Here is a 26311-nt window from a genome sequence, read left to right as displayed (position 1 = left end):
GCAATAAATTTTGATGAGATACTGATAACGATAATGACTAATAATTCTGGGCTATTTGCTTTAAGATGATAATGTTTATTTCTTTGCTTTTTTTACAAAGTTTATAAATACCCGCATTTAACTTCAATGATGCTAACTGGTATCTTTTCTAGACGAAAGGTTTGAGGCTGTCCTCTTACAAATGCCATGAAAGTGGCTTTTTTTCATCATTTGAGAGCCATTGCAGACCTATTCTCTTTACATTTCTTTCCACTGTTTTAATTTGATTTGCACACTGAAGAACAAATGACAAGAAACCCTGTTTGCCACATACAAGCTGTGTCACTGAAAGAACCGAGAAAGCAGGCATAACCCGTTTTAAATTTATATCTGTGCCCAAGCAAACTAGCCTTGGTGGGAGCCTCTGTGCTGACAAGATAAATGGCTGCAGCAGCATCTTCAGGAACCATGTAACAGTTTATGTCCAATTAGCTGCACCTTTTGGTGATAGCTTATTGTCAAGCTGCACAGAGATTAAATAATTTGAACTGCAGTCTCAACAGCAGTTGTAAAAGTGAAAAATTCAGTGGGAAACACAGTGTCTGCTCTGACACCTTGCTTTGAAAGCTCGAGCAATATAGCACTGGTTTTTGAGAGAAAGGATGAAAGTGTCAGGTTCAGGCGAGAGAAAGTTTTTATTTCTGAGGTCCCTGCAGAAACACTACAGCTGTGGGCGCAAACGGGTTCATTTCTCCTCCATTAATAAGCTGATAAGGTAAACTCTGAACACAGGGGGGGAAAGGGTGAATTTTCAGAATCAAACTTTTTTTCCTGTATTGAAATAACTGTTGTTTCCCTCTAGTTAGAATTAGGGTTTTTCAGGGTTGGGGTTTTTTTTGCTATTCAAAGTTACAGGTACCTGCATCTTTGCTACCATATTTCATATAAATTTTTAAAAAACAATCTGGTAAATAAAGCAAATCTTTATTCTTGTGAAATTATTTTATAAGATAGAAACAAAGCAAGTATATTTGAGTAATCAGTTCTTACAGATGAGCCAAATCTTCATACCCCCAAATTTTTTGTTCCTCTGTATTAGGATTTTTATATTTCTGCTATTCAAAGTTACTGGAGCCAAAAGTCTTTCTGAGCTTTTATGATGAGTTCAGGCTAATAACAACACAAACGCTCCCCACCAGCTGCAGGGTCTCAAGGAAAAATAAAGTTCTTCCAAAATACAAGGGCTACCCTAAGAAATAACATTCTGTTGAGCAGACCATTGGCCACACTAGCTGAGTAGGAAACAAAGAGTTAACTAAATGGCGCCCTTAAACTTTGTGAATGTGATCAATGTAAACTCAACAAATTGATAGGCAATAAGAGCAAAAAGTTAATCCTATGGAGCTGTCGTGCTGCAAGTAAAGCCAACTCGGAAGTGTTTGATTTGGGAACAGCCACATGGAGCAGTGTCAGAGTATTTCTTCTTTACAGGAAGAAATAATGGGAGACAGGCAGCATCAGCATGAACACGGCTGGCGGTATACGTCAGCTATGATCTCAGAGGTGTCTGGAGGTGAAAGAATAGTTTAATCTCATTTCTTCCCAGTTTAGCTTCTTTGCAGAAGCAGCCAATCAGGGAGCTATTTATTACTAATTCTGATTACAGATATCCTTCTGCTGGGCACTGGGATAACCCTGCCAGTTAGAGATCAGCAAGAATCCACTGGGCTTTGTATCACGGGTGACGTCTGGGTCACACGATGTTTTCTTGAAAGCCTGTAAACACCTACTACTCAGGCCCCTTTACTCACAGTTATGTTTTACTTTTCATTCATAACTTCTTTTAATGTAAAAAGTGTCTACCATACCCTGCCTCACCTCATGCAGGAATACCAGCCTGTTTCTCTCCCATCAGACAGACAGGGACTCGGACCCTGAATATCCACCTGCTGAAGCATATCATATATATATATATAAGGTTTACTTCAAAGTGCTGTTGAAGGAATCAACTATCCTGTTTTGTTGGCCAAAAGGCTTTCCCCCACCATCTCCCTGCCAGTGAACAGTGCTAATCCATGGCATTTGAAAGGGAAAAAGATTTCAGAAGAACTGTGACAAAGCGGGAGCTCCATTTATACACGCGTTATTCCTCTCAACCTAATCTCCAAACGCCTTGCATAAAAAGTATGTGCCTGACATCTCTACAGTTGGTAACTGTCGGGGCTGCGTTATGTGATTGAATGAATTATTCGCTTTAAAGCGAGTGCTCCCTTAAAGCATCCAAATCCTGCAGAATCATTTTCCTTAGTTGCAATATTTGTTTCGAAAGATGAATTCTACACAGGCTAGTTGCGCTCCCGGAAAGTTTCGCGCCCCTCACTGTAAATCTCGGTTGTCGGCACCCCCACGGTTCCTGCAGCCGGACTTCACCTGCCCCGGGTACCGCCGGCCCCGCTCCCCCTTGCCCTCTCCCACCCGCGGCTGGGCGATCCCTTGGGCCGGCGGTGGGCGATCTGCCCTCACAGAAGGGCAACCACGGCCTCCGCTTGGCTGGCAGGAGCGGCGGCTCGGCCGGCGGTGGGCGAGGGCTCTGGAAATTCGGGTTTCCCCACCCGCCAGCTACGGATCGCAGGGAGCAGCAGCCGCCGCCGCCGCCCTCTCCCCCCGTCCCCCCCCCGCACACCGCCTCTGCGCCGCGCCCCTGCTGTCAACGCCCTGAGCCCGAGCCCCAAATCTCCTCAAAGAGATGCTGAGCCGATTAACGGGACGGGAGTTTGCGAACTGCCTCCTCTCCCCAGACCTGCCCTGCCCGCCGCCAGCCTCTCCCCGCTTACAGCAGCCACCGGCCCGGCGGCGCTAGACGAGCCCGGACCCGTCCTCCCCTCCGCCTTTCCCCCGCCTTCCCCGGGGAAACCCCCAGCGGCAGCATGCCCCGGCCCGGGGGCGACCGGCCGCCGGGCTGCTGCAGGGCGACCGACGGGAGGGGCCTGAAACTTGCGTGAGGGAGGGCGGGGGGTGGGGGGGTCGGGGGGAGAGGGATCCCCTGCCCGCCGCGGCTTTGCACCGGGAAGAGCCACAACTCCCGGCGGGGCAGGGCTCGGCTCCGGCCGCCGTGGTCTTCCCCCCGGGCAACCCCCCGCGGCCGGCAGGCGAGGGCAGCCCGGGGGAGCCGCTGGCCGCGGCGCCGGGCGCCGGTCGGGGCGGAGAGGAGCTCCCGCGCCCCGGCCCCGGGGTCACCATGGTGCTGCTGTCCGGGGACGGGGAGCAGGTGGCCGGGGAGCGGGTCTGCCCGGCGCCGGCGGCGGAGATGGCCAGCGGCGAGGCGGAGAGCAGCCCCGAGCAGGGGGCGGCGGGGGCTGCCGCCGAGGGGCCGGACGAGGAGGAGGAGGAGGAGGAGGAGGAGGAGGAAGAGGACTGCGAGGAGTACGAGGACTTCTCCGAGCTGCCCGACACCTGCAGCATCGCCTCGGACGACTCCTTCTACCCGCCGAGGGGGCTGGAGGACGAGGAGGAGGAGGACTGCTGGTCCCTGGAGCAAGGGGGGCGCGACAGCCCCGAGGCCCTCAGCCTCTTCCGAGCCTGCTGCACCAACAACGCCGTCGTCCTCAAGGCGCTCATCCGCCAAGGCCCCGAGGAGGAGGAGGTGCGGGAGACCGACCGCAACCGCCGGGTGAGCATCCCGCGCCACGCCGCGCCGCGCCGCCCCTCGCCCGCCCCCGGCAGCCGCGGGCATCCCCGCGGAGGGGAGAGCATCCCCACCGGGGGTGGAGAGCATCACCACGGGTTGGGGGGGAGAGCATCACCACGTGGAGGAAGAGCATCCCCGCGGAGGGGAGAGGGAGAGCATCTCCGCTGCCGCGCCACCCCAAGTGCCCCCCCCCCCAGCGGAGCAGAGCCGGCGGGGAGGGCGGGGGCAGGCGTGCGTGGGTTGGGTGACACCGCTTGCGTTTGGAGGGGCCGGGACCCCACGCAGCGGGGACGGGAGAAAGGCGCGGAGCTTCGCCTCGCTGGACGTGACTTTCCACCTTTGGCAAAGGGAGGGTCCGGTTTATGGGAAGAGAGAACGACCGAGATTCCTGTTTTCCCGCTGTCGGTTTTGAGTTGGGTCTTGCTTTCCCGCAGTTTACGGAGGGGAGAGAGTGGCTTTGCTAGTGTGGGTTGTGTTCAGCAGGGTTAAACCTTCCTCTTTGCTGGCCAGTCCATCACCTGTGGTACTTCACGCTTTTCACCTTGAGAATTTGAACAACTGATCAAAGTTTGTGTTTTCCTTTTTTTTTGTTTTGGTTTGGTTTGGGGTTTTTTTGGGGGGCTTTTTTTTCAGTTTAGCTTCCTCAAAAATGTAAGCTTGCTCCCTGTTCCTAGAATGCCAAGCAGGGCTAGGGTTTTTCCTGTGCTAAAAGCAGACTTTTCGGAGTTCTCCTGGTATTTGTTTTGTTGCTAGTGAACTATTTGGGGGTTTGGTGTCAGTACAAGTTTTGTGTTTCAGTTTTTGCCTGTTAATTGCCAGGAAAAGAAGTGTACGTCACTAAATCAGAAGGTGAAAACTTGGGAAAGAATTCCTGGGCAACGTGTCAGTGGGACATTTGAGCAACAATATTGAAGATTAGCAATAACAACTCCTCTCACTACTATTACTACAATTTATATTTCAACTAAGACATTTCTACTTGTAGTTTGCATAAACAATCTACAAAAAATTTTTCCATGACTAGTCTGTGACAGGAACGTTTTGAAAGAAAGCCTGCGGTACTTTAATTGGGCAAGTGATTTGCACATTCTGGCGACATAAGCGGTCTTTACATCAAAACTAATGCAATAATTTGGGTTTTGGATAATTTGGAGGGGGGCTTTTCTTGTGTCTCACATGTACGTACTTGTATGATTTTTTCAAAAAATATCTTTAGTCTCCCCTCAAAGGATTGTTTTTAATACAGATTTTTAGTGATCTGATTTACAATAAACTTCTGCAAAAGATACAAATACAGTAAGTTGTATTAACACACCTGAGGGGACAGCAACCTATGGCATGGGGGTGGGAACAAGCAGCAGAGGGGAGAAATGTTTTAAATCAACTTTTCTGCCCAGGCCAGTGTGCGGTGTAGTTATACTCTTAGTTGGTAACGTGTGAGATCCAAATGTACATTACAGGAGATTTTGAAGATCCTGCAGGTACATCAGTCCTGTGTATGAGGTATGGACCTGAGCTGGAGCCCAAGCCCAGCCCCGACATTGTGTAGACAGTCACTGCCCATGGATTCAGTGTGTCTCAAGTGGGTGACGGTGGCAGAGATTTGGCCCCACCGTACATGGCCTAAAAGACCAACTGCCCCATGGCTGCCCCTTCTGAAAGGGTGGCCTTCACACCACCCAGCAGAGGGTACGCAGCTGGCTGGGAAGCTGCAGGCATCCTCTGCCTCAGGGCTGGGGTCCTGCAGAGCTGAGTCCAGGGGTATGGAATAGTTCAGCGTAGGCATCAGCCTTCATCCCCCAGTAGCACCTTCTGCAGAGGTGATCAGATCAGGGTTGTGAAAACAGTGGATTTACCCGTTTGGACAGCCTGCCCTTCAGCATCCCACTTCCCAGAAAGCAAGGTGCCTTTCTTTAGCTCTGCAGCTTCCCAGAAAAGAAACAAAATTGTAGCTTGAACCGAAAGTGAAAGTTCCTCCTATTTGCTCATACTGTTAAAAAAAATGTTTTTCTCTACTTAAGCAAACATTCCATTCCTGAAATTAGACTTTGACAACAAATTCTGTTTTCTGCATTTTTTTGTGAAAACAAAGTCAAAGTTCTGGAATTCAGGAACTTCTGGAAGCCTCGGGAATGATGTGGGAGACATAAGTTCAGTTTCTCTCTCTGCCTCCCTCACAGAAGTGCCCTAATCACAGCAGGACAGTCTCTCTTTTCCAGACAGCTGTGAAAGGGATGGGAGAAACCTTTCTGCTGGGAAGCTGAAACTTCAGGTGTGACTGCAGTCCCGACGCCCCCACAGGGGACATCAGGGCAAAGTCACATTGTGTTGCAAAGGAAAACCACCTTTTTCGGAGAAATTTACCTGACAGAAGGGAAGTTTCGCTCAGGTCTTTTATCACCCTTTCTGTGGAATTTTTGTAGCTGTTGAATTTGCAGGTCATATAAAGTCATTGGACATTAACGACAAACAAAACTTAGTTTTACTGCCAAAAAATAACTGAACCAATTACACACTCGTGCTAATGAAATTTTTCAGTTGCTGAAACTTGTACTGTTGGCTTTCAGCGTCTTCTTTTGCTGAGATAATATTTCTTTACAATGCTATCTTGCATGCATTAATTGGAAAGCTTCTTTTATTTATTTTGCTATCTTGCATGCATTAATTGGAAAGCTTCTTTTATTTATTTTTTTTTATTTACACTGCAAACAAGTAAGTTGAATTTTTGTTTCTTCTAAGTTTTTGTTTCTTTTCTGTGAGGCAGGAGAGAGAGGGAAGAATAACTTGATTTTTGAGAAGGGGGATGGTGAAGGGAGGGTTGTCCAACTGAGTATATTATTTTCACAATCCTGATCTGATAACGTCTATTAGGTATGTACAATAGGGTTTCATTTTCATGATTTAAAAATGAGGTTGTTTTCAAAATAGGCAAAATAAGTAACAGGTTATGGTATTAAGACAAACCATATTTTTGATTCTCAAAGTAGTTAAACTCAACTCGCAAAACGTAACATGAAGAAGAAACTGGTTGAATTCTTTTAATGAACTTGGGCACCAATAGCTGGAGTTTTGCCATTGCTTTGCTTTCAGATTTTTACCTCATCCCTAAAGTGTAAATTATACATTTAAAATTCAGAAGGAATTATTTCCAAAAATGCTATCCTTATTTTCCTTTATCCTTTTCATTGAAATACATCGATTCGCTCTTTTGAGTGGATTTGCCAAGGGCTGGATAGTGGCTTTTCTGCAGAAGTGTATTTTTCCCGTGCTCTGTTCATGAGCTGCAGAACCTCCCGCCAGGCACAGGTTTTCATTAGATTCACCTTCCTGCAGTAAACCAGACTCCACAACATCTGATTTATCAGTCACCGCATGTAGCCTGAAGACCGGTACCTTCTCTGTCTCGTTTTCATTACTGTCGAGACAACAACAGTTTATATGTGATTGTCTGCAGAGCATCCCCAAAGGGCTGATCCCCGCATCTCCTGTTGCCCTGCTCTCTCTATATGGAGTCCCAAAAGACTGGCTCGGTACTGCTCGTTTCCTCTCCTTGCCAAAATCTCATACTGGAATATTTGGAAAATAACTATGACAGCATATAATATACTAATTGTAGATCATGCAGTGCGGCGTCTCATTCATTAACGCTGATATATTTACCTGCCTCACGCTGGCAGTAAAGAGGGATTTTCAAATATATATGAGGAAATAAAATCGTGGCTCCGGTGAAATCTCCTGACCTGACTTGAGACCAGAGTGTCATCTGGATAATGATGCTGCCTTTCACCAAGTGATGTGGGGACTGGTTTTGCCTCCTTATTAGTCACATTTCCAGAATTTCACATATTTGCATCTCATAAGTTTAACGTCACTTAATATTAAATTTTGCCTGGTGACCAGGATTATATATACTCAGAGAGTTTCCAAATCTGGCGTTACCTAACTGCAGAATGCAAGCAAATTTAGAAATTTGCCATGACAATAGAGAAGGCAATAAGGGATGGGGGAGAGAGAGAAAAGAAGGCAGAGAACATTCCCTTGCCAGATTGAAAATAATCACTACAGCTTGTCCTCGGAAAGGTTTTGTGTTAACCATCCATGTGGTATAGTCTTTATTAGTAGGTATTCTGTAACTTCCTATTTTAGAGTTGGTATATGTGTGAGAATATTCTGTTGTGGTCTTTTTCAGCTTTTCATTTTTTCTGCCATTGTTCAGTAAGTCTTTCGTCTGGTTCCATAGATAACTAGAAACCAATTTGCAGTTAAACAGTTTATTGTAAGTATACCACTATATAGCGGGGATCATACATATGTGATCTTTTTTTTACCCCCTTCAAAGGTGTAATGACAAAATAATCTATGTGGCTCTTCCTTCTCCTTTCAGAAAATATTCCTGAATCCATAGATGAGCACAGTTAACTTTTCCCATTAATACTTTGTACAGGATGCTGTTGATCAGTGCTGCTCTGGAGTAAGTTTTCCTTTGAGGCACAATAGTTCTCCAGCTCCATCTCCAAGCAGGACTGGATTTTTTTTGTTCATCTCTCCTTTTTCTGATGAAGGAAGAAAACAGAGGTTTGAATGCTGCTGTTGTTCCTCCTCATCTAAATTGCTTTTGATTTCCCCTCTCCTGATGCTTAGTCCTGGGGAGGAACAATGATGCATCAAAAGCCTGGAAGTTGCTGTTTCTGAGGAAACAAAAATAAGGTAGCGATGTCCTGGCTAGAAACTTACTTAAAAAGTTTGTGAGAACGTAGGGTTGTGCCAACTGTGGAAGAAAGCCCAGAGAAGTAGGAGCAGGAGAGAAGTTCCCAGGGAGGGGGGGTTTCACATCATGGTGTAGTGCATGAATTTGGAAGATGGTTTCCCTGCTCTCCTACTCTCCTCAGCAGAGAAAGGTGGGTTTCTCCAGAGGATGATTCACGTGTCTATGTTATGCTCATGCTCTAACTGCTGTCCCCACCCCCTCTGCCAAAAAGTCTCTCTTTTGCTGACTTTTGAGAGTTTGCAGAGACCGGGCACATGAGGCTTATCATTTGGGCACAATAATTACCTCCCAAAGTGGACACGCCGCATTGGAGGTCATCAGCCAGTGACCCCCGGAATCGAGTGGAGATGTTTCTCTGAGTGCAGCCTAGGTTTGTTTGTGTGTTGCGGGCGTAAAAGGACGTTTCGGAATGGCACCACTCAGCCAGTCTCCTTATTGGACCCATGCCAGGGTTTGAGGCATCAGACCTGTCACACCGGTCTCCCTGCCCTCCGCTGCAGACTGCTCCTCAGCAAGGCAAAGTAGCCCACAGGCTTTGTACTGCCACAGTGAGACCGTGTCAGGCTACTCGGCTAGTTTAGGGAGCGCTACCCTTCAGAGTTATTCACAGAGAGATGCACAGTGAATCCTCCATGGAGCTGACACCTGAATTTGTCTTTGCCGAAGGGCTGTGCTCCTAAAATCGTGACTGGCTGAGAAGGACAGGGAGCTGGTGGTTCCATTCCCTCTTCCCGGGTGAGGGAATATTGTGCTGGATAATGCTTTTCTAGAAAGTCATGTATCACAAAAAGAGCCAGAGCTTGTGTAACACTCCATTAACCTGTTTTTATTATTTTTGTTATCTTCACAATGCTAACATGTAAAAACAAAAAGTGAGGAGTGCAGCATTTTGGGTGAGGGATAAAGATCTCCCTGTCACATATTGCTTTTCAGTTGTCATGGCACATAGCCTAAGTCATCCCATGTCAGAAAAAGGATTTGAAGAATGTCATCTGCCACAGTGCTGGGAACTTTTTTTTGTATTTTCATAGGCAGTTTCATTTCCCTCGTATTCTTCCATACAAGGTATTCTCATGGGAGGGATTGTATTGAAACTTAACATCATGACACTAAGCCATGAAAGGGAGTTTTTTTTTTTAGGGTGGAAACAGTTTTAAAAAGGCCCTAATGGCAAAAATAATCTAATTTAAATCCTTCAAAAAAGTACAGAAATACCCCAATGAACTAAAAAAAGTCCCTGGAAATACGTATGTGTTTAAAAAGGGAGTGAGTGAGCAAGGCAAGGCAAGGCAAGGAATAGTAGATGGCAAAATACAGAAGCTGCTCAAAACAAATTGTGAACCCTTCAAATACTGTAATTCCAACTTAAGGGAATCCATCAGAAAGAAGTAGGTAAAGCATGGAAAATGTGAAGGCAGTTGGCTAAGATGGAATTCAGTGAGCTAAGCAGAGTACGGACCAGATCGATACAGATAGGCACGTGGAGGCGTTGTCAGAAGAGCGTGGGCAGGTTAGCTGTCTGCCTGCCCTTCTCGGCGTTCCTCTGAAGTGTTAGGTGAGTAATGCCTTTGTAAATCTGGCACAAGAACATATCCTTTAAAATAACTCAACTGAAGAAGTAGTATACGCCTAGAACATGATTTCTATGGAATAAAGCGAACAATTAATAAGGACCATGAGGGTGCCTAGACGTAAACAAGAGAAATGCAGGTCTTCAGTAGACCACTGGAAATGCATGACCAGACCTGCTGCATCCTCCACACAGGAGGACAGAGAGATAGTAAGATGTAATAATAGACAGGTGGTAAAATATGATTTGTACATAGTGTAAAAAGCAGCATGAGCTAACAGGTATAACTCTTACAGAAATTGCTAGATAAAGATTAGAAGACCTCATCAACATGAGAAATTTGTACAAGTTTAATCTAGTTTCAAGTGATGCAGCTTTTAGAGAAACCAGATGAAGAACAGTTTCCTTGAAGAATTTTGACAAATTGCTTAATGCAAAGTGTTTGGAACAGGAGGGATGTGTTTAGCCTGACAGTAGCCCAGAAGTAAGGGTCGTAGCAATCTTTTGTTCTAGTTCAAGCAGTGTTTCATGTTAGTATCTTAAATCAAGCGTTTGGACTTGCAGACCTCTTCAGGGATGCAGCAATGATCCTGGTTGCCCAGCTGAGCACAGGTTGACTCCAGATGTAATAAAATATAGCTGCATTTAAAATCCAGTGGTAGTCTAACAAGACCGGTTGTCTGGGACATCTGTCATCAATAATTATGACGGATCTATAATGATGTCTTTAATAGAACATGTCTGTTACGCAGGTAAGAAATGTGACCTCGGGACGCCTTACTGCATTTTCCAGGAGAATCTTTGAGGTTTATTTCACAGTGCACAATGTGACACTCCTAATTCCTTCATCCTATTTGGAAATGAAAATTTATATTCTCATGGAGAAATTATTCAAGAGGGAATATTGACACTAATTTTCTTCCTTAGAAGTTCCTAAGATCCTTTTCCTGAGGTTTTATTGAGGCACAAAATTCCCTCCAAAATTAAAGATTTTGATAAAATTTGGTTTCTTGTAGCTTGGTATTTTAAAAGGGTTATTTGGACGTGATGCATAGGTATTGTAAATGGGCAACTTCCAACAAAAGTTCCTTCGGATGCTGAAGCTGCAAAAAAAAGTAGGTCTAAAAGAACACAAGAGGGAGAAAGGAGTTTCAGAAATGTCCACGAAGAGCAATTGTCTTTAGAAAAGTCATGTTTAAATCCTGCAATAAAGGATGTGGAAAAAGACAGTGACATTGCTCTCCTCAAGACTCCCATGCGGGAGACTTAGGTTTTTAACTACTGCCTGACAGAAGGTAAGAAAACTCTAGAAGCCCCTCGGATGTGAAAAAGAAACATTTTTCCTTTTTGCTGTCTATCCCAGCAATCTTTTACCTTCTTATACAGGAAATGAGCAATTTTTAATAATTTCTTCCTGGTTTTGCTTTGCCTCCCTACTGTTGCTCTAAAAGTAAGCACTGCGGTTCTGGCTTTTCAGCTCCATAAAATGGTATCATGCACACAGCATTGGTAGTGTCAAAGTGCAGATTGGACATCTGCAAGAAGATCTGGGAATTCTCCTTACTGTAAGGGACTGCTGAAGTAACCAGTGGTTGACATTGCCTGGTGGCTTCAGGGTGGCTTCAGAGAAGTGGGTTCTTCTCAGCTCGTTCCCATGTGGCTCGATGGTTATTGAGGGGTGCTCCAACTGGCATGGCTTTGGACAGAGAGTCCTCAGAGCCAGAGCCAAGTGTGCTGCTTCTTTCCAGAATATAATTATGTCTGTTTCAGAGCTTGTGTGGTCTGAAACCTGTCAGAGGTATTCAGTCAGGGGGGTCAGGTCAGGCAGGGACTTCTTTGAAAGGATGGGCGCTCAGGTTTCACTGTATTTACAGTTCACCCCTAAGCAGAAATCAGCCACAAAGCCTGGAGCTCAAAAACTATTTTGGGTATGAATAAATTTGAAAGAGGTTATTTTAGAGACCTCACATTTGGGATGTGGGCAGCATGGCTGTTGCAAATCCAGAATCAGAAGTTAAGAAGTAGAGGGCATCTTCTGTTTGTACGACACTACACAGAGGTTCGCAATCCCAAAAGCCTTCAGTTGCAGATCTTGCTGCTTTAGGTTTTCCATGCTGTATCTACAGTCATTAACAGATTTTGTCTTTTTTTAAAGAGGATATGATAAGACCAAAACTAAAACAAGCTGTTTTGTGGTGGTGTTCAGGCATTCATTTTTGAGCCATTCAGTCACTTTCAGTGTGCATCAACACGTGTAAAGAATGCATGATTATATGGAGAACACCTGCCTTGTTTTGATCCCAGCAACTCTACTGATACTTGACATACCAACATACACACTAATGGAAGTGATTCATCTCTGGACACTGTTGTTCTTCTACCTCAAGGGCTAAGATTTCTAACCTACAGAAAAAAATTTCAGTTTCCGGTAGCACTTCTCCATGAGCCGAAGATAGCACAAATGCTTGGCCTGAGGGGTGTTTCAAATCTTTGGGTAAGGAGTGCTCCTTGAATTAGAATACTACTTGTGTAGAAATCGGTTTTCAGGCCTCATGCCTGGCCTGAAACAAAGTGCATGCCAATACTATTTCTCAGTAAGAAAATGGAAGTTGAAACAGACAGCACCACTAAGAAGCATCTGATTGCTCTGTAAAACTGGGTCCTGTTGAGTTTCAGTAGCCCGTAGGAGCTACTGGGCTTCACGTACACTGAGAAAGGAAGCAGGTCCAAAAGCAGGTCCCAAAATTCCCAAGTTCTCCAAGCTAAGTACCAGAAATCATCATCTGTACCTCACCTATCAAGGCTTTCGGTCTCGAGGCAGGGTCTTTGAGGAAGACAAAATAAATGTTCCCATCTCAGGCGCTGAGTTGAGAGTTGTCTGCCAAGACACGCCACAGGAGCGGTGGATTCAGGTGGCCAGCTGTGAGGGACAGCAGGTCCTCAGTGCCACGTCTTTCAGGACCATTAAGAGCTTATGAGTTCCCTTCACATCCTTTGGTCCTGCCAGCGCTGGAAGTGGTGATGTGGGCTGTGGCTTTTGAAGGACCAGAGTAAGGGCTGCCAGGTGGGAAGGCAGGGATGGGGACACCCAGCCCCTCGTCGGGTAGTGCCCTTTTCAGAGATGTGAGACTTGCTTGTTTTTCACTCAGTCTGGCTTGTGGTTGGGTCACAGGGGACATTTCAAAAAGGGTTTTGAAATACATATTAACATTCTCTTTTGCGTGTGGCACAGGAACCACTTGGCATCATATAAATTTTAGTCACACGGTCTTGTGTGTGTGTGTTTGGGAATAATACAAGCTGTTAAAATAAATACTAACAAATGTTGAACAAGGAGTACAAGTAATCAAAATTTCTACTCGGATCTATCCAGACATTTCAGCAGTTTGCTCATTCAAAATGTGTTATACTACTCAAGAAGAGATAGACTGAGAGCTGAAAAAAACAAAGCCCCATTACACATTTTGGTAATGATTACTGTGTAATAGAGACCAACAAACCCCAGGTGATTTATTATAATACTGTCATGTGTTGGTAGTACTTCATCTTCACGGAGGAGAATGAGAGTGAGACTGAGTAGTAACTCTTGTCTGACTTCACAGGTGTTGTCTGCTTCGTGCCAGATGAGCCTAACGTGCATCAAGTTTATTTTAAATTACATTTCATTAAAACGCATTTTTCTTCCTCTAAAGAAAAGGGATACATGATCACCAACTAAAATTCACTCTTGATTTTTGAAACAAAGATCGATTTGGAAACTGTCAGCAGCCTTTTACTTGTAGAAAATCCCGTTAGATGAGCGACGGGCTGCGTGTGCGTTGCCAGAGGAAACCATCTCCGGCATGAGAGCACGTGTGCGGCTCCGCTCACGTCCACCCTGCTCAGAGTTTGGCTCTCTGGAGTGCACCAATGATGCCCACACAGAGAGCGCTTGGCCCGGGTTTTCTCTGAATCCCAAGTGGTTCTCCTAATTCGACATATTTTTTTTAGGCCTTTCAGTTCAAAGTGCTGAAACTAGTATCATTTATTGTGTTATGGTTTTGGAAATCATTAACTGTGCTGATAAAAATGGTTATAATACCTGTTTGCATACGCTGTATACTTATGTCAGATACGACAAGATAGCTTTCAAGTAGGATGACACAGACAATATGATGCTCCAGTTTTTCCCAAATTAGTATTTTTGTCATTATTTTTGGTACTTTTTCCAGTTCCTACACTTTGTTTATACGAGTTATTCTGTTCTGTGTAGTTTTTTTAGCAATTAACATAGAGAGTATACTGCCTGCTAACAGTTTTTCTGCATGTTCTTCCTATGTCATCTGTCATTGCACTGTGGAATTAGGTTTAACTTTTGTGAGTGAGGTAGAGTTGCACAAAGGCCACTTACTGAAAACTGCTGGTAGATTCTTTTTTTTAAATAGCAAGGAAAATCTCTGGAGAATGTGGCAGTAATGAAGAACTCCCACAGGCTTTATTGGCGACAGGAGTTCATCTTTAATGTTTTCATAAATAAAGTTACTCTCAGAAGGTTACCCTTTTAAATTACTTAAAATGTTATGCCACATAGGTATGAATTTACCCATTTCCAAGGGCTTTTTCATTAAAAACAAAACCAGAAACCCTCCAACCTGGGCTAAATATAATCCTGTAGCATACCCAGTGTGTCACAATAAGAAATAACTAAGTACCGTAGGAAGAGGATGGTTGTCACAGAGTCTGTGGTTGCACATCTGGCGGTGAATTAGCAATTCAAATCGTATCCACTGTGGGAAAAACCCACAATGTGGAAATAGTTCCCATTTTTCAATTCTATTATTTTCTATTATGTCTGTTAAATTCCACAGGGAGCAATTTGAAAGCAAGCTGATGCAAAACGGGAATGACTCACGGTTGGGCTTTTGTTGCTTCACACGCTTCGGATGTATAACATTTTGAGCCTGAGCCTGTAATAACCTCTCACATATGTGTGGCTTTTTTCGGGTTTTTTGGGGGTCGTTTGCTTCTTTGCCTCTTAGTACGTGAGGCCCAGTCTTTGGGACAACCTGTGTGTAGACAGACCGACCGCTGAGGACGAGGGATGCTGCCGGCAGCCACTACAGCTGGGAATTGGGCCCTCGGGGAAATTTTGTCTCTATTACTACCGGAGAGGCGGGCTTACAAGCAAGCCATCGTTATTAGGTTTCTGAAGTGGAAAACTGGCAGATAACTGAACATGTTAAATATGGTCATAAAAGCAGCCTTTTAAGGGATATTTGGCTTTTTTATTTTATTTAGAAAACCTAGGTATCTCGCTGTTTGTAACTCTTATGAAAAAAGGCTCGGCATACCTGTTTAGCATTTAATTGGGAAACACAGGAAGGGTAGCTACGTGTTCATGAAAGTGTCTTTAGGTGTGTATGAAAGGAAAGGGAAGGTGGTAACGTACTTCTGTATATCTGGAAGTATCATATGAGTTTGATAAAGGTTTCAAGAGAAGGCAGAGCCAAAGCTCAGGTCCATAAAGGAGTTCATTTAAAATATTTTTCTTTCTGCAAAGAAATATTTTCTCTGAAGAGCATGAAATAGCAATAGCTTGTTAGACAAAGGGTATAGAATAACAAGTATCGGTTAGTTTTGGAAAATGAAATTAGGAAAAATTTTTACACTGAAAGGGTTATTAAGCATTGGAACAGGCTGCCCAGGGAAGTCGTTGAGGCACCATCCCTGGAGGCATTTAAAAGATGGGTAGACATAGTGCTTAGAGATATGGTTCAGTGATGGTTTTTGTCAGAGTTAGGTCGATGGTTGGACTAGATGATCTGAAAGGTCCCTTCGAACCTAGGCGATTCTGTGATTCTATGGTTCTATGAAATACCACAAACATTAATGTAACTTTAGTGTTTAGATTTACAAAGCCCTTCTGAGCTAGTAAAAAATGCAAAGACAGTAGAAGCGTGTTCTGGTTACACTGAGACCAGCGGTACTGCATAGTAAATGCCTAGATGTATGGAGCAACATCAGCCAGAGCAAACCTTCGGCCGGGAAGCAACAGGTTTTTTGCCTGCCGTGCTGCAGGCACTTGGTCACCACTGTGTTAGCCAAGTCCTGTCTGCATGGGAGACAGGGCAGCCTAAGTGTCTCAGAGACTCCCCGCGTGGAAACGCCAGCCTGGAAAAAAACCCACATCGCTCCTGGAGGGCAACCCAGTCGGTGGATTGACGGGGGAGTGAAGCCATTTGCCATGTCATGGGTCATGTGGAAAGAAAACAATTTCGAGGTCCTTGGGAAGTGAGTGAAAGCATCTTCCTTGTACCCTAGGGACAGAAAATCAGTGTGATGCCCCAAGCAGGGACTGTCCCACCGCCTGCAGGCGGTGGCTGTGGGGAAGGGCTCGGGTGGCTCTGGGGTCCCCCACTGACCTCCTGCCAGCACCATCTCGCAAGACGGAGTCCACGCCGGGCTGCGTCCTGCTGCCGTTTACGTAGGGTGGGACTGAATCTTCCTTCCCACCTATTTATCATGTAGGGAAAGGAGGCTCTTGCTGATTGTGCTTTGTTTTATTTTACTGCTCTGCTGCTGTATGGGCCGCGGGCATTTCCCAGCCTGGAAAATTCTTCCTCTCGTGAGGATGCAACAGGGGTGACGACGCGTGAAGATACTCATGAACAGAACTGCCTGCGGAATAGGAACCTGAACTGAGTACTAGGTACATGATCATCTTCTTAGTACCTTACTTGAATTAAAATAGCGTGTATGCAGTTTACTGCGTTCAGATGCCTCGGTGCATTTGCAATGCTTGTCTCCATACAAGTTCCCATGAAGTGTATTACATACATGTGGAAAACTCCCTGCAAAAGCAAGATAATTAAATCTGACAGGCAAGAGCTGCCCCACCAAATTAAACCCGTTGCAATAAATATAGTTGCCTGAAGACTTTGAAAAAGTTGCTTTTGAATTTTAAAAATATAAGCAGATACCGCAGTCCTTTCCCACCATACGCTACCTCCCAGTCATCATCCTGCTAGTGATATGGCGTGAAGCAAACATTGAAGTATTTAATACTCATGTGAGACATTTTAGAAGCAGTAAGCAATATAAGCATGCCAGGGCAAAAAGAAAGAATGAAAAAAGAAAGAGACATGGTGAATAAATGTCAGCCTTTCTCTTAAAATTTCTCACCCAAATTATTTTTCTCTAAGACGCAAGATTGTGAAATGCCTTTCACTTACTATTGTCATTTTATCTTTCCGTGGACATTTTTAGCCTGACCTAGTTTATGCTTATTACAGTCAGTGCAGTTGATTTATGGGCAGAGGCTCCATTCACAGACGGTGGTGTGGGTGTGGGTACGGTTGGAGCTGCGATATTTTGGTGTGCAGTAATGTGACTGTTACTGTGCATTTCACAGATCACAAACGTACAGCAAACGGATCGTTCTCTAAGGATCTGAGTTCAAATAAGAAAAAAATAATTACCCGGAGGTTTCTAGTAAGGTGATGCCGTTCCCCAGTGTGTCTCGGATCTCAGGTCTAGCGCTCTCTTTTCTGCTGGCATTAAAGCTATGAAATTCCCTAGCTATCAGGTGTCAGTAAAAAATACTATGATCTTTCTTTGGAGTTTCAGTACCTGATGCGAGATCCGCAGGAACTTCTACCCTCCTGTGCTGGGTCCACGAATCAGTCACCCGATTAGACACAGACAGTAACGGTGTGGCAAAACAGACCAACGTTGCCCACTAACTGTGACGATATCGCCGAGAGGAAGGATTCTAAAACACGGGGTCTCCTTTGGGATCGGGTGCAAAGGAAGAGCGACTCTGCCATGGGCTGCGGCAGTGTAGGAGCGGGAGAGGGAACTGGGTATCCGGAGCACCAGCGCTGGACCCCCTCATGGTGCCACTTCCAGCTCAGGTCCTGGCTGCTGTGGCTGGTGGAGCAGAGGTAACGCGCTACAGCTACTCGGAAGGCCGTGTCTACGGATATTAAAGAGTTATGTGGGAAGTTCACTCTGCAGAGCTTTTATGCGTGTTTTCACAGAATCACAGAATGGTGGAGGCTGGAAGGGACCTTTGGAGATCGTCTGGTCCAACCCCCCTGCCAGAGCAAGTTGACCTAGAGCAGGTTGGACAGGAACGCATCCAGGCGGGTTTTGAACACCTCCAGAGAAGGAGATTCCACAGCGTCTCTAGGCAGCCTGTCCCAGTGCTCTGCCACCCACCTTTTACTGAAGTACCTCTCCCCAGCAGAGTGAAATGAGGGCTGATGGCTTTATTCTCACAGGGAAAGCCAACCATTGCGTTTAAAGACTTCAGCCTCTGGCTCTCTTATGCTGCCATGATTATTTGGACAAGTCAAGTGTGCAGAAAAGTGCAGTTCACAATTCCGCAATTAATATCCTTTGTAAGCTAGCCTACTCTCGTTCATCTGCCAGACTGCAGAGTTTGAAAGCTTAGGCCAAATATATCCGTGGAATAAAATTAATGTTTTGAGCATTTTAAAAGAATAAATTCATTGGTTTGAGAATTTAAAAAAAAATGAAAATTGGTACTAGTGTTTCTATAATGCAAAACAGTAATTGTAATTGCAGTTGGTGAGTTTAATGCGTATATTGGCCCTTTTTTGCTTCCTCCTTGTCATCCACAAAACACATTCCTCTGGGGAGGAAGTTTTTTAAACAGCACTTAGATACCCAGTTCAGACTTTGAATACCTGTCTAAAAATACCATATTTTCCACTTCCTCCTGTAATTTCTATTTCTAGTACAGTTGTTGCATCAGTTCTGGTTTATCACTAAATTGTTGGTGTATGTCTTATAGGAAATAAGAATTACAGCAAAGCCTCTACAATTTGGCAGCCTATCAGTCACAGGGGAAAGGGCAAGTGAGGATTGTTCATGTGATACAAAGCCTAACAAAAACGTTCAAATATTGTCGTCATTAATTTCACAAACTTGCCTCTCTTCCTTGCCACAGCTGCCTCCTGTTGTTTCCTTTCAGATTTTAAGGTCTTCAGGGAGTACATCAGGAAAGACTTTACCTTATTATCGGTGCTACTGCAATCGATAATATCATTCCAAAATACATGATTTTGAAGTCTACCTGTATTGGCTGAACTTTTAAGATTATTGCTCCAAAGCAATATCAGTTAGTATAATCATCTTATCTACAACAGTTTTACTGTGCAAATATCCAATATGAGATTTCCAAATGTTACAGGGAAGAAGGCGATTTTTGGCTGTAGGATTTTGATTCTTGCGTTAGTTACATCAGTTAACTGCAACAAGCCTTCATTTTGGATATTTGCTATTGTCTGTGTCTTTCCAGAGGTGGATTGAAGGAGTTGGACTCTGAAGGTAACAGGAAACAGCCTGCCCATGATTTTGAGGCAGAAATACAAAGACAAGGCCTTCTGCTCTTAAAAATATTCCAGTATTACCAAGGAGCACTCTCTCATTTTGGATCAGAAAAATACAAAAAAATAACTCCAAATGCTTAGCCAAACATTTGAAAATGTATAGAGGTCTATTTTAGGGGAAAACCTGTTATTGCTTCAAGGTGCCTGAAAACTGAGGGAGAAAAACATAAGCTTTACCATTCTTCCACTGCTACTCTGTGATCTTTTTAGCTAATAGTGATATGGAGTTCTTACAAAATATGGAATAAGAAATTGCAACTTTTGGTCAGTAATTGTAAACTATCTAAATATGTTAACTTCCACTCCTCATGGGAAAGAAAAGAAAAAACAAACAAAACTGTATCTTCTGAGAGAATGAGAATGATGCTTTGCCTGATGAACTGTTAAACGGACGGTGACCACACTTGTTCATAGTCTTTGGTTTCCATTTCATTTCACTTCTGTGAATTTTTACCTTTCTCATCAGTGCAAGTGGAGGAAGATCTTAGCAAGTGTTCCTATTGTTTTTACTACACTGCAGCTTTTCTACACAGACCCAAGTCACCTTAATTTCTATTGAATTAAAAATAGAAGCCAGAGGAGACTGGCAGCTTCACAGCGTATCTCCAGATCAAGGCATTTCAAAAGAGTGATGAAAATTTTAGTAGACATCATAGGGAAACCAGAAATTACTTAGAAAATTGATTATGTATTCTCTGAAAAGATTTTAAATCTCTCAGCATACTGGAGGTTTTGTCCTTAAGCAAATATGTAGGCCAGAGACATCTGACACGGAAAGGCATGTACTGATGAGGTTCCTCATGCCACAAATAATTTAGTCTGAATGAATGAATGAATGAAGATATATGGAAAGTAAAATGCTATTAAATCAGTCATTTTCAAATCAGCGTGTAAAAGCTATTTTCCTTGTACATGAGCTTAAAAAAGGAGAAGGAAATTGTAAGTTGTCAGTCTTCCAAAGAGGCAAGACCTTGATATTTTCTCTCTGCGCTTTCTAATATCCAGCTGAGTACGATGAGTTAGCACACACATTTTTAAGAAGCCGGGGGGGGGACGGACCTGTCTCAAAAATAGAAAGTATCATAACCTGAACAAGAGTTTTCTTTTAAATCATCTCCTTCAGTTTACTGCTCCTGTGTGAGTCATTGCCGTTGTGTAGCTGATGCAATTTCATCTGACCTGTATGTCCTTCCTGAGGTGTGGAAGGCGATTTTGGTTCTCGCTTGGTAGTGTTGGGCACAATCTGGTGGGCCTCTGCAGCAACTGGAAAGTTGTCTATGAAATAAAGGGCTGAGGCTTTGAGCGCATCACTTCTTACCTGTTCAGAGCTGAAAGTATTAGTTGTACGTTTTGTTTCTTTGGCAAAAGAACGAGGTGGGAGAGTGAGTCCTGGGAAAGGAAGCATTCAGCATTGGATGATAAAATGCACATTAGAGGAATTAAAAAAATGCAGAATAGAAAAAGTAGACCTCAGTGCATTTGCTTCTGGAGGTTATGACTGAAGAAACAGTACATGTGAAGATTTGGTGGTAATGAAGGACAGTGTTTGCTGCTCCCGAGCCCTGTGTCCATACACAGGGTGATAGAAGACCAAGCTTTGGCACTGCCTGGTGCTGCTGGTGTGCTCAGCTCAGCTCTGTGGGGAGCTCTGCGCGGAGCTGGGAGGTGTAACGCTGCTGAGATTTACTGTTCTCGGCCCATGCACAGATGGATTTAGGGAGGCTCCTCAGGGTCTGCTGCTGAAGGAGGACAGCTAGTGCTCCACGTACGCAGTTGTGATGAAACAAAAAGAAGCCTTTAAATGACAAAAAGCTGTAGATGAAGTATTTACCATTTAGCATCTTGATTGTTGTTGGGTATATTTAGTCATCAGCCAACTCTGAAAATGCCAGTCTTCGGGTTTTGCCTCAGCCTCCTGCAAAACTGCTTGATTTATCCATGAGTGTGGCCTGTGAGTGCCTGTTAAATGAACAAGGACTAACTTTATAAAAATGACTGTTATTCATTTATGGGGTGGAAATGTATTTTTTTTGTTCAGTGTAATATATGTAATAAGGCCGCACGGCTGAAAATTTACATTAAGAATGTCATACATTGCTAATAACAAAATGCCAAATTTATAGTGGAATATTTAGTTACACCAACATGTACTGTCTTCCTTTTAACTGCAGAAATATGTCTTCATCCCAGCTTTTTGTTCTCATTATTCCTGTTCACTGCTAACCGCCCTATGCTTATCCAATGGTTGGAGAGTTTCCTTCTCTATCATGCTCTTCATCATCATGAAATAGAAAAATTGCACAAATATTCCAAAAATTGAACCTTCTTTGCAATATTTCTTCAAGATAAATGTGTTTCTTTGCTCCCATATTTTAGCAAATTCCAGTGCTTTGGAGTTGGGCACAACAAAAGTGAAGAAAATTGTGTTTACAGGTCACGTCTTTACTGTGTTAATAGACAAGTGTCTCTTAAGTAACGAAGGCCATTGCAATCAAAGGTCCTCATTTACCATACAGAAATCTCAGCAGCTGTTGATGTACCTTTATTTATACCATTAGTAGAAATACAATTCCAGTTTTCCGAGCTTGCCAGCCTTTTTGCTTAGATGGACCTTTCTAATAGCAACAGATCAGCCATGACAGCTTGTGTGGCCTAATGCCGTCCTGAGCTGCTGGGAAGTACCCTCCTGTAACAGAAAAACCGAAAATCCTGGAAAGCAACACAGACAGCTGATGGATATGCAGGCCCACTTGCTAATTACTAATTTTTTCAAGACATGAATAATAAGGCTGCAGCTAAATGCTTAGTTATGTGAAAGTGCTAGTCCAATAATTGTTATGATGTTTGGCCGACATTGAATGCAATAGGAGATAGTCTTCTTGCGAACAGTAACAGCTGTCATAGACTGAGATGGAATGTGTCAGGTAGACAATATTTTTCGGTATCCTTTTATTTTATATAACGGTATTTATTTACAAATCTTCAGCTGGAAAGATTAGAGAGCTTTTGTGATGAGTCTTGGGCATAAGAATGTGCTTCTTTGCTTTTATAAGCTGTATGGCTTGCAGCCAGTTAAGCAAAAAAAAAACCAACACCTTTTTTTTTTTAGGATGTGGTTTCCAACTGTACATTGAAAATTCCCTGTAAATCAGATATCTTTTTTTTCTCCAGGGGCTTGGACCATCATTCAAAGGTCCCTTAGTATATTCAGTTACTGCTCTCACTAGTGAGCTTCTATCAACAAAAATGCCATCCTGCAAGGTCTTGAAGTACCAAAAGACTCTCTACCAGACTGTTGTAATTCTTCAGCTGCTGTGGGGCACGGGGTCGCGTCAAGCTCACTGCAAACAGCTCTGAAAAACCTCTGTCAGATGCGTTTGATACATACTGCTTTTTTTGTAGCATGTTTCTTTTCAGCAAAAGCTGTTCTTTTGTTAAGAAAACTGTTTTAAATGCCTACTATTTCTCTCATAGATATAGGTCCCTAAATTACAAACTAAATTGCTTTTATGAATTCCCAGAGTCCTGACTCAAGAAAAGCTGTTTTGCAGTTTACCCAGATATTCTCCGATTTTATGAGGCGTAAGAACAGTTTCTGGATTGTTTGACTGAAACTGTTCTGTGAAGTGGATATATTGTATTAATGAGTTAGCAGTTTTTTACAAAGCCAAGTTGTCTCTAGTAATTCCAGACATTTGAATATAAATGTGAAATTATTCCTCCCTCTTTTTTTCAGATGTTTGAGTCTATCATCCCTACTCCAAACTCAACAATATATTAATTTTCAATCCCTCCCTCCTCTTCTTTATTACTTAGGTGAATGGGGTGTATTCATTGGAAGAGGAGATTCTTAGGTCCGAACCCAGAGGCAGAAGATGCTTTCCTGCTTTTATTGCATGGAGATAGGTGCTGAGCTGAGATAAACAGGGTGGTCACAGGCTCCGTATAAAAGGGAAGACTGCACCAATGGCAGGTAGAGCCTCACTCAGCTCTTGCCACTCGGTAGTGGCATTACCAGTGTGTGCTGCATTTGCTTATTGAACTCAAGCTGCAGCACTGTGGTTGACTTGAGACAGATGCGATGGCGATGCTACTGTCTCTCACTCGGATATTCTAAATATGATTTTCACCTTTGCCAAACTGTCTGCTCATGCACTGATGCCTGCGACAGCTGCAGTGGACGATAAATCCTTATTTAGCTAGTTGAGACAATAAAAGAGAGAAATTTAAAATGGGAATGCACACTTAAAAAAAAAAAAAACAACACACCAAAAAGCTGCTTTAGAACTATCTTCTTCAGGATTTTTAAAAAGTTGAATCTACAAAAAATAGTGAGCTTCCAGAGGAAAAAAGTTCTCCTCTGAACAGATTAATTCAATGTCACAGTGTGTGTTTTCTCAAACAAAAAATCAGGCTGAGCCTCTTGCAGACAAGCGTCATTGTGGATGAGCCCATTCCCTAAATACAGCGTTAAATTAATGTGAAGGTACTTGCTAGGACTTGCAAGCCAGTAGCAGCAGTGTTCTTGATACGGCCAAGTGCTATTCTCTGATCTTTCAAAAATGTAATTCTGCCTTTTGTTAAAACAGATGCACTTTTCACAGGGTGATGCTAAACCTGCAGGAAGGAACCATTCTTTAATGGGAAGTCTGAGGCACGCTGGTTTTCCTCTCCAGTGTCTGTATGCAGCCCATCAGTTACTTTATTCCTAAAATAGACAGAACTGTAGTTTGATGTTTTTTGTAGCAGGAGTTAGTTCTTGCTCTCTAACCAGCCATGGAGTCATCAGTATGCGTAGGTGTAAGTCACAAGAGCGCAACCCTCTTTGTCCTTGACCAAAGCACGTTTACATAAAAACTAGAAAGGTCTATCTGAAACATATTACACATGTTCTGTTGTGATTTAAAATGTGATCTGAATCATCAGTGTTTCCAACAGTTGTAAAACATGAGAAACTTGGGCGTAACATTTATACTCTTAGTGTTAGCAATCCTAGTTCACGATGAATTACTTGAAAATTCCATACTTTGTTTGAAGATAATGTTTTCACCCGGAACTGAAAATCTGCACTATTCAGAGAAAGTGAATTTACCAAGGCAGTGTTTAAATAATTACAGTTACTCGTGCCTTATCTCTCTTTGTGGAGACCCACTTTTCCGTGCAATTTCTGGAGCGCTAGTAATTAGTAGCGCATAGGTGGGAAAGAGTGAAAGAGTTCTAAAGAAGTCAGGAACCACAGCAGTTTCCTCCAAGTTTCACAAGCCTAAATCCAAGGAGTAATACTTATAAATATTGAGGTTTTTGGCCTCCAGCATGGTCATCTGTGATATTGCACAGTAGCTGCGTTGCATGGAGCTGTGGGATTACGGGATTACAACCCTTTAGCATCATGAGGGTTGACACTAATCCATACACACCAAAATCCACTTTAGGTCTCTGAGAAAAAAATAGACACCTCCCATCAGTTCACCACAGATGTGTGTATTGCTTAAAGAGTTTATTTGTTTTCTAAGGAGAAGCAGGAGACTTTTTTTTGCATATTTATGCTCAAAGAAATCTTTTGCCTTGTTGGAGCTGGGGAAAAACCACGAAGGGGAATAACTGAGATGAAAGCCAGTCCAGGTAAAACCAGATGCATATCCTAGGTAAAGGAAGATCTTTCATTGAGGAAAGCTTAATAAGGGCTTTCAAGAACCTGGATGCTTTACCACCTGAAGAACCATTGCTACTCACACTAGTTGATGATAATCTGAAGAGGCAAGCTAATGAGATCCCATCAGTGGGATCTTTGCTTGATTGAAGTGAAATAATAACACCTGGTCCCGCTGGAGAACCTTCTTATGTCTACCAATAATATTTCAGCATACGTTTCTTCCCGAATATCAGTATTTAGCTTGTGTTTTCATGAACAACTACTGATTGTTGTTACCATGTTATCCTCTTAGTTGAAAAGAGGATGCTGACTGTTGCTATGGGACAACACATCTAGAGTGAAGTATGTAAGGTGAGTCCTGTAGGCTAAATACTAACATTTCTGTCATCTGAGAATCACTTGCCCTTCTGCTGTGCAAGGGCAGCTGGTCTTTTCTCCTCTCTTTGTTTTCACTTGGGGAGAAAGTTTACCGCGGTTTCTCGGTCCGTTCATGTCAGTTCCAGGATCAATAAGGCTTGTTATTAGAAAATCCAAGATCAATAAGGAGGGTTATTATTAGAAGCGTTGCAGAAAAGGAAGGAATGGTGTTCAAAAACCAGGGCGCAGGGGAGGCTGGGAAGAAGAGACAATGAGGGTGTTACTTACCCATTGACGGCATTATGAAACTTACTGTCAAATAGCAGACTAAGATGGAGACTGGGATTTTATTGCTCTTACAGCTTCTTTAGATCAAAGGGTGAGGAAACAGGCTTTTGTGTGTGGTACTGTGCAGTGTTGTGTGTAGTGTGCAGGCAGGCTCCCATCTCTGGTGTCCCAAGAAGCTTACGCAGATGCTCCTCTTGGTGAGTACAGGGCCTCTGCAAGGAAGAGCTTTCACCCTGATGGGTTTTTTTCTTCATCAAGTTGCTTTCCTTTTGAGGAAAGAGACATTTTCTTTTTCAGTGGCAGATTAACCACTGACAGACAGGCCTCTTCCTGGGCTCTTTCTTTACAAGGTTTGGGTCTGTTGCGATGCCACGACCAAGAGGCTTGGAGAAAGTAAAGCAAAATGAATTTACAGAAGTAGGAGGAAAGGAACTGAAACTTCTTGGGAAGGTCTTGCCAAATATAGCTACTGGAGCTCATTGCCACAAGAGGGTGCTTGCAAGCTCGTCACTGGCCATGTCTCTTCAGAGAGCTCCACAGTGAAAATGCACTAGGGCCTTTAAAATGTAGTTTACAGAAGAGACAGATTAGATACAATGATAGATTATGATGG

At 43.5% G+C, this 26311-nt stretch overlaps 1 protein-coding gene across 1 annotated transcript in view; it reads left to right on the top strand.

Moving 5' to 3' along the window:
* The first annotated feature begins 3217 nt into the window (after positions 1–3217).
* The window catches only part of ANKRD33B (ankyrin repeat domain 33B), a 48129-nt gene continuing 25035 nt past the window's right edge, over positions 3218–26311 (top strand). Inside the window, exon 1 of the mRNA XM_074573573.1 lies at positions 3218–3649. Within this exon, the coding sequence (XP_074429674.1) occupies positions 3218–3649 (432 nt within the window). The remainder of the gene's footprint in view (positions 3650–26311) is intronic.

The sequence above is a fragment of the Larus michahellis genome, chromosome 2 (assembly GCF_964199755.1).
Source record: "Larus michahellis chromosome 2, bLarMic1.1, whole genome shotgun sequence".
NCBI lineage: Eukaryota > Metazoa > Chordata > Aves > Charadriiformes > Laridae > Larus > Larus michahellis.
The sequence above is the reverse complement of the archived record's forward strand: the minus strand, read 5'-3'. Positions and strand labels throughout refer to the sequence as shown.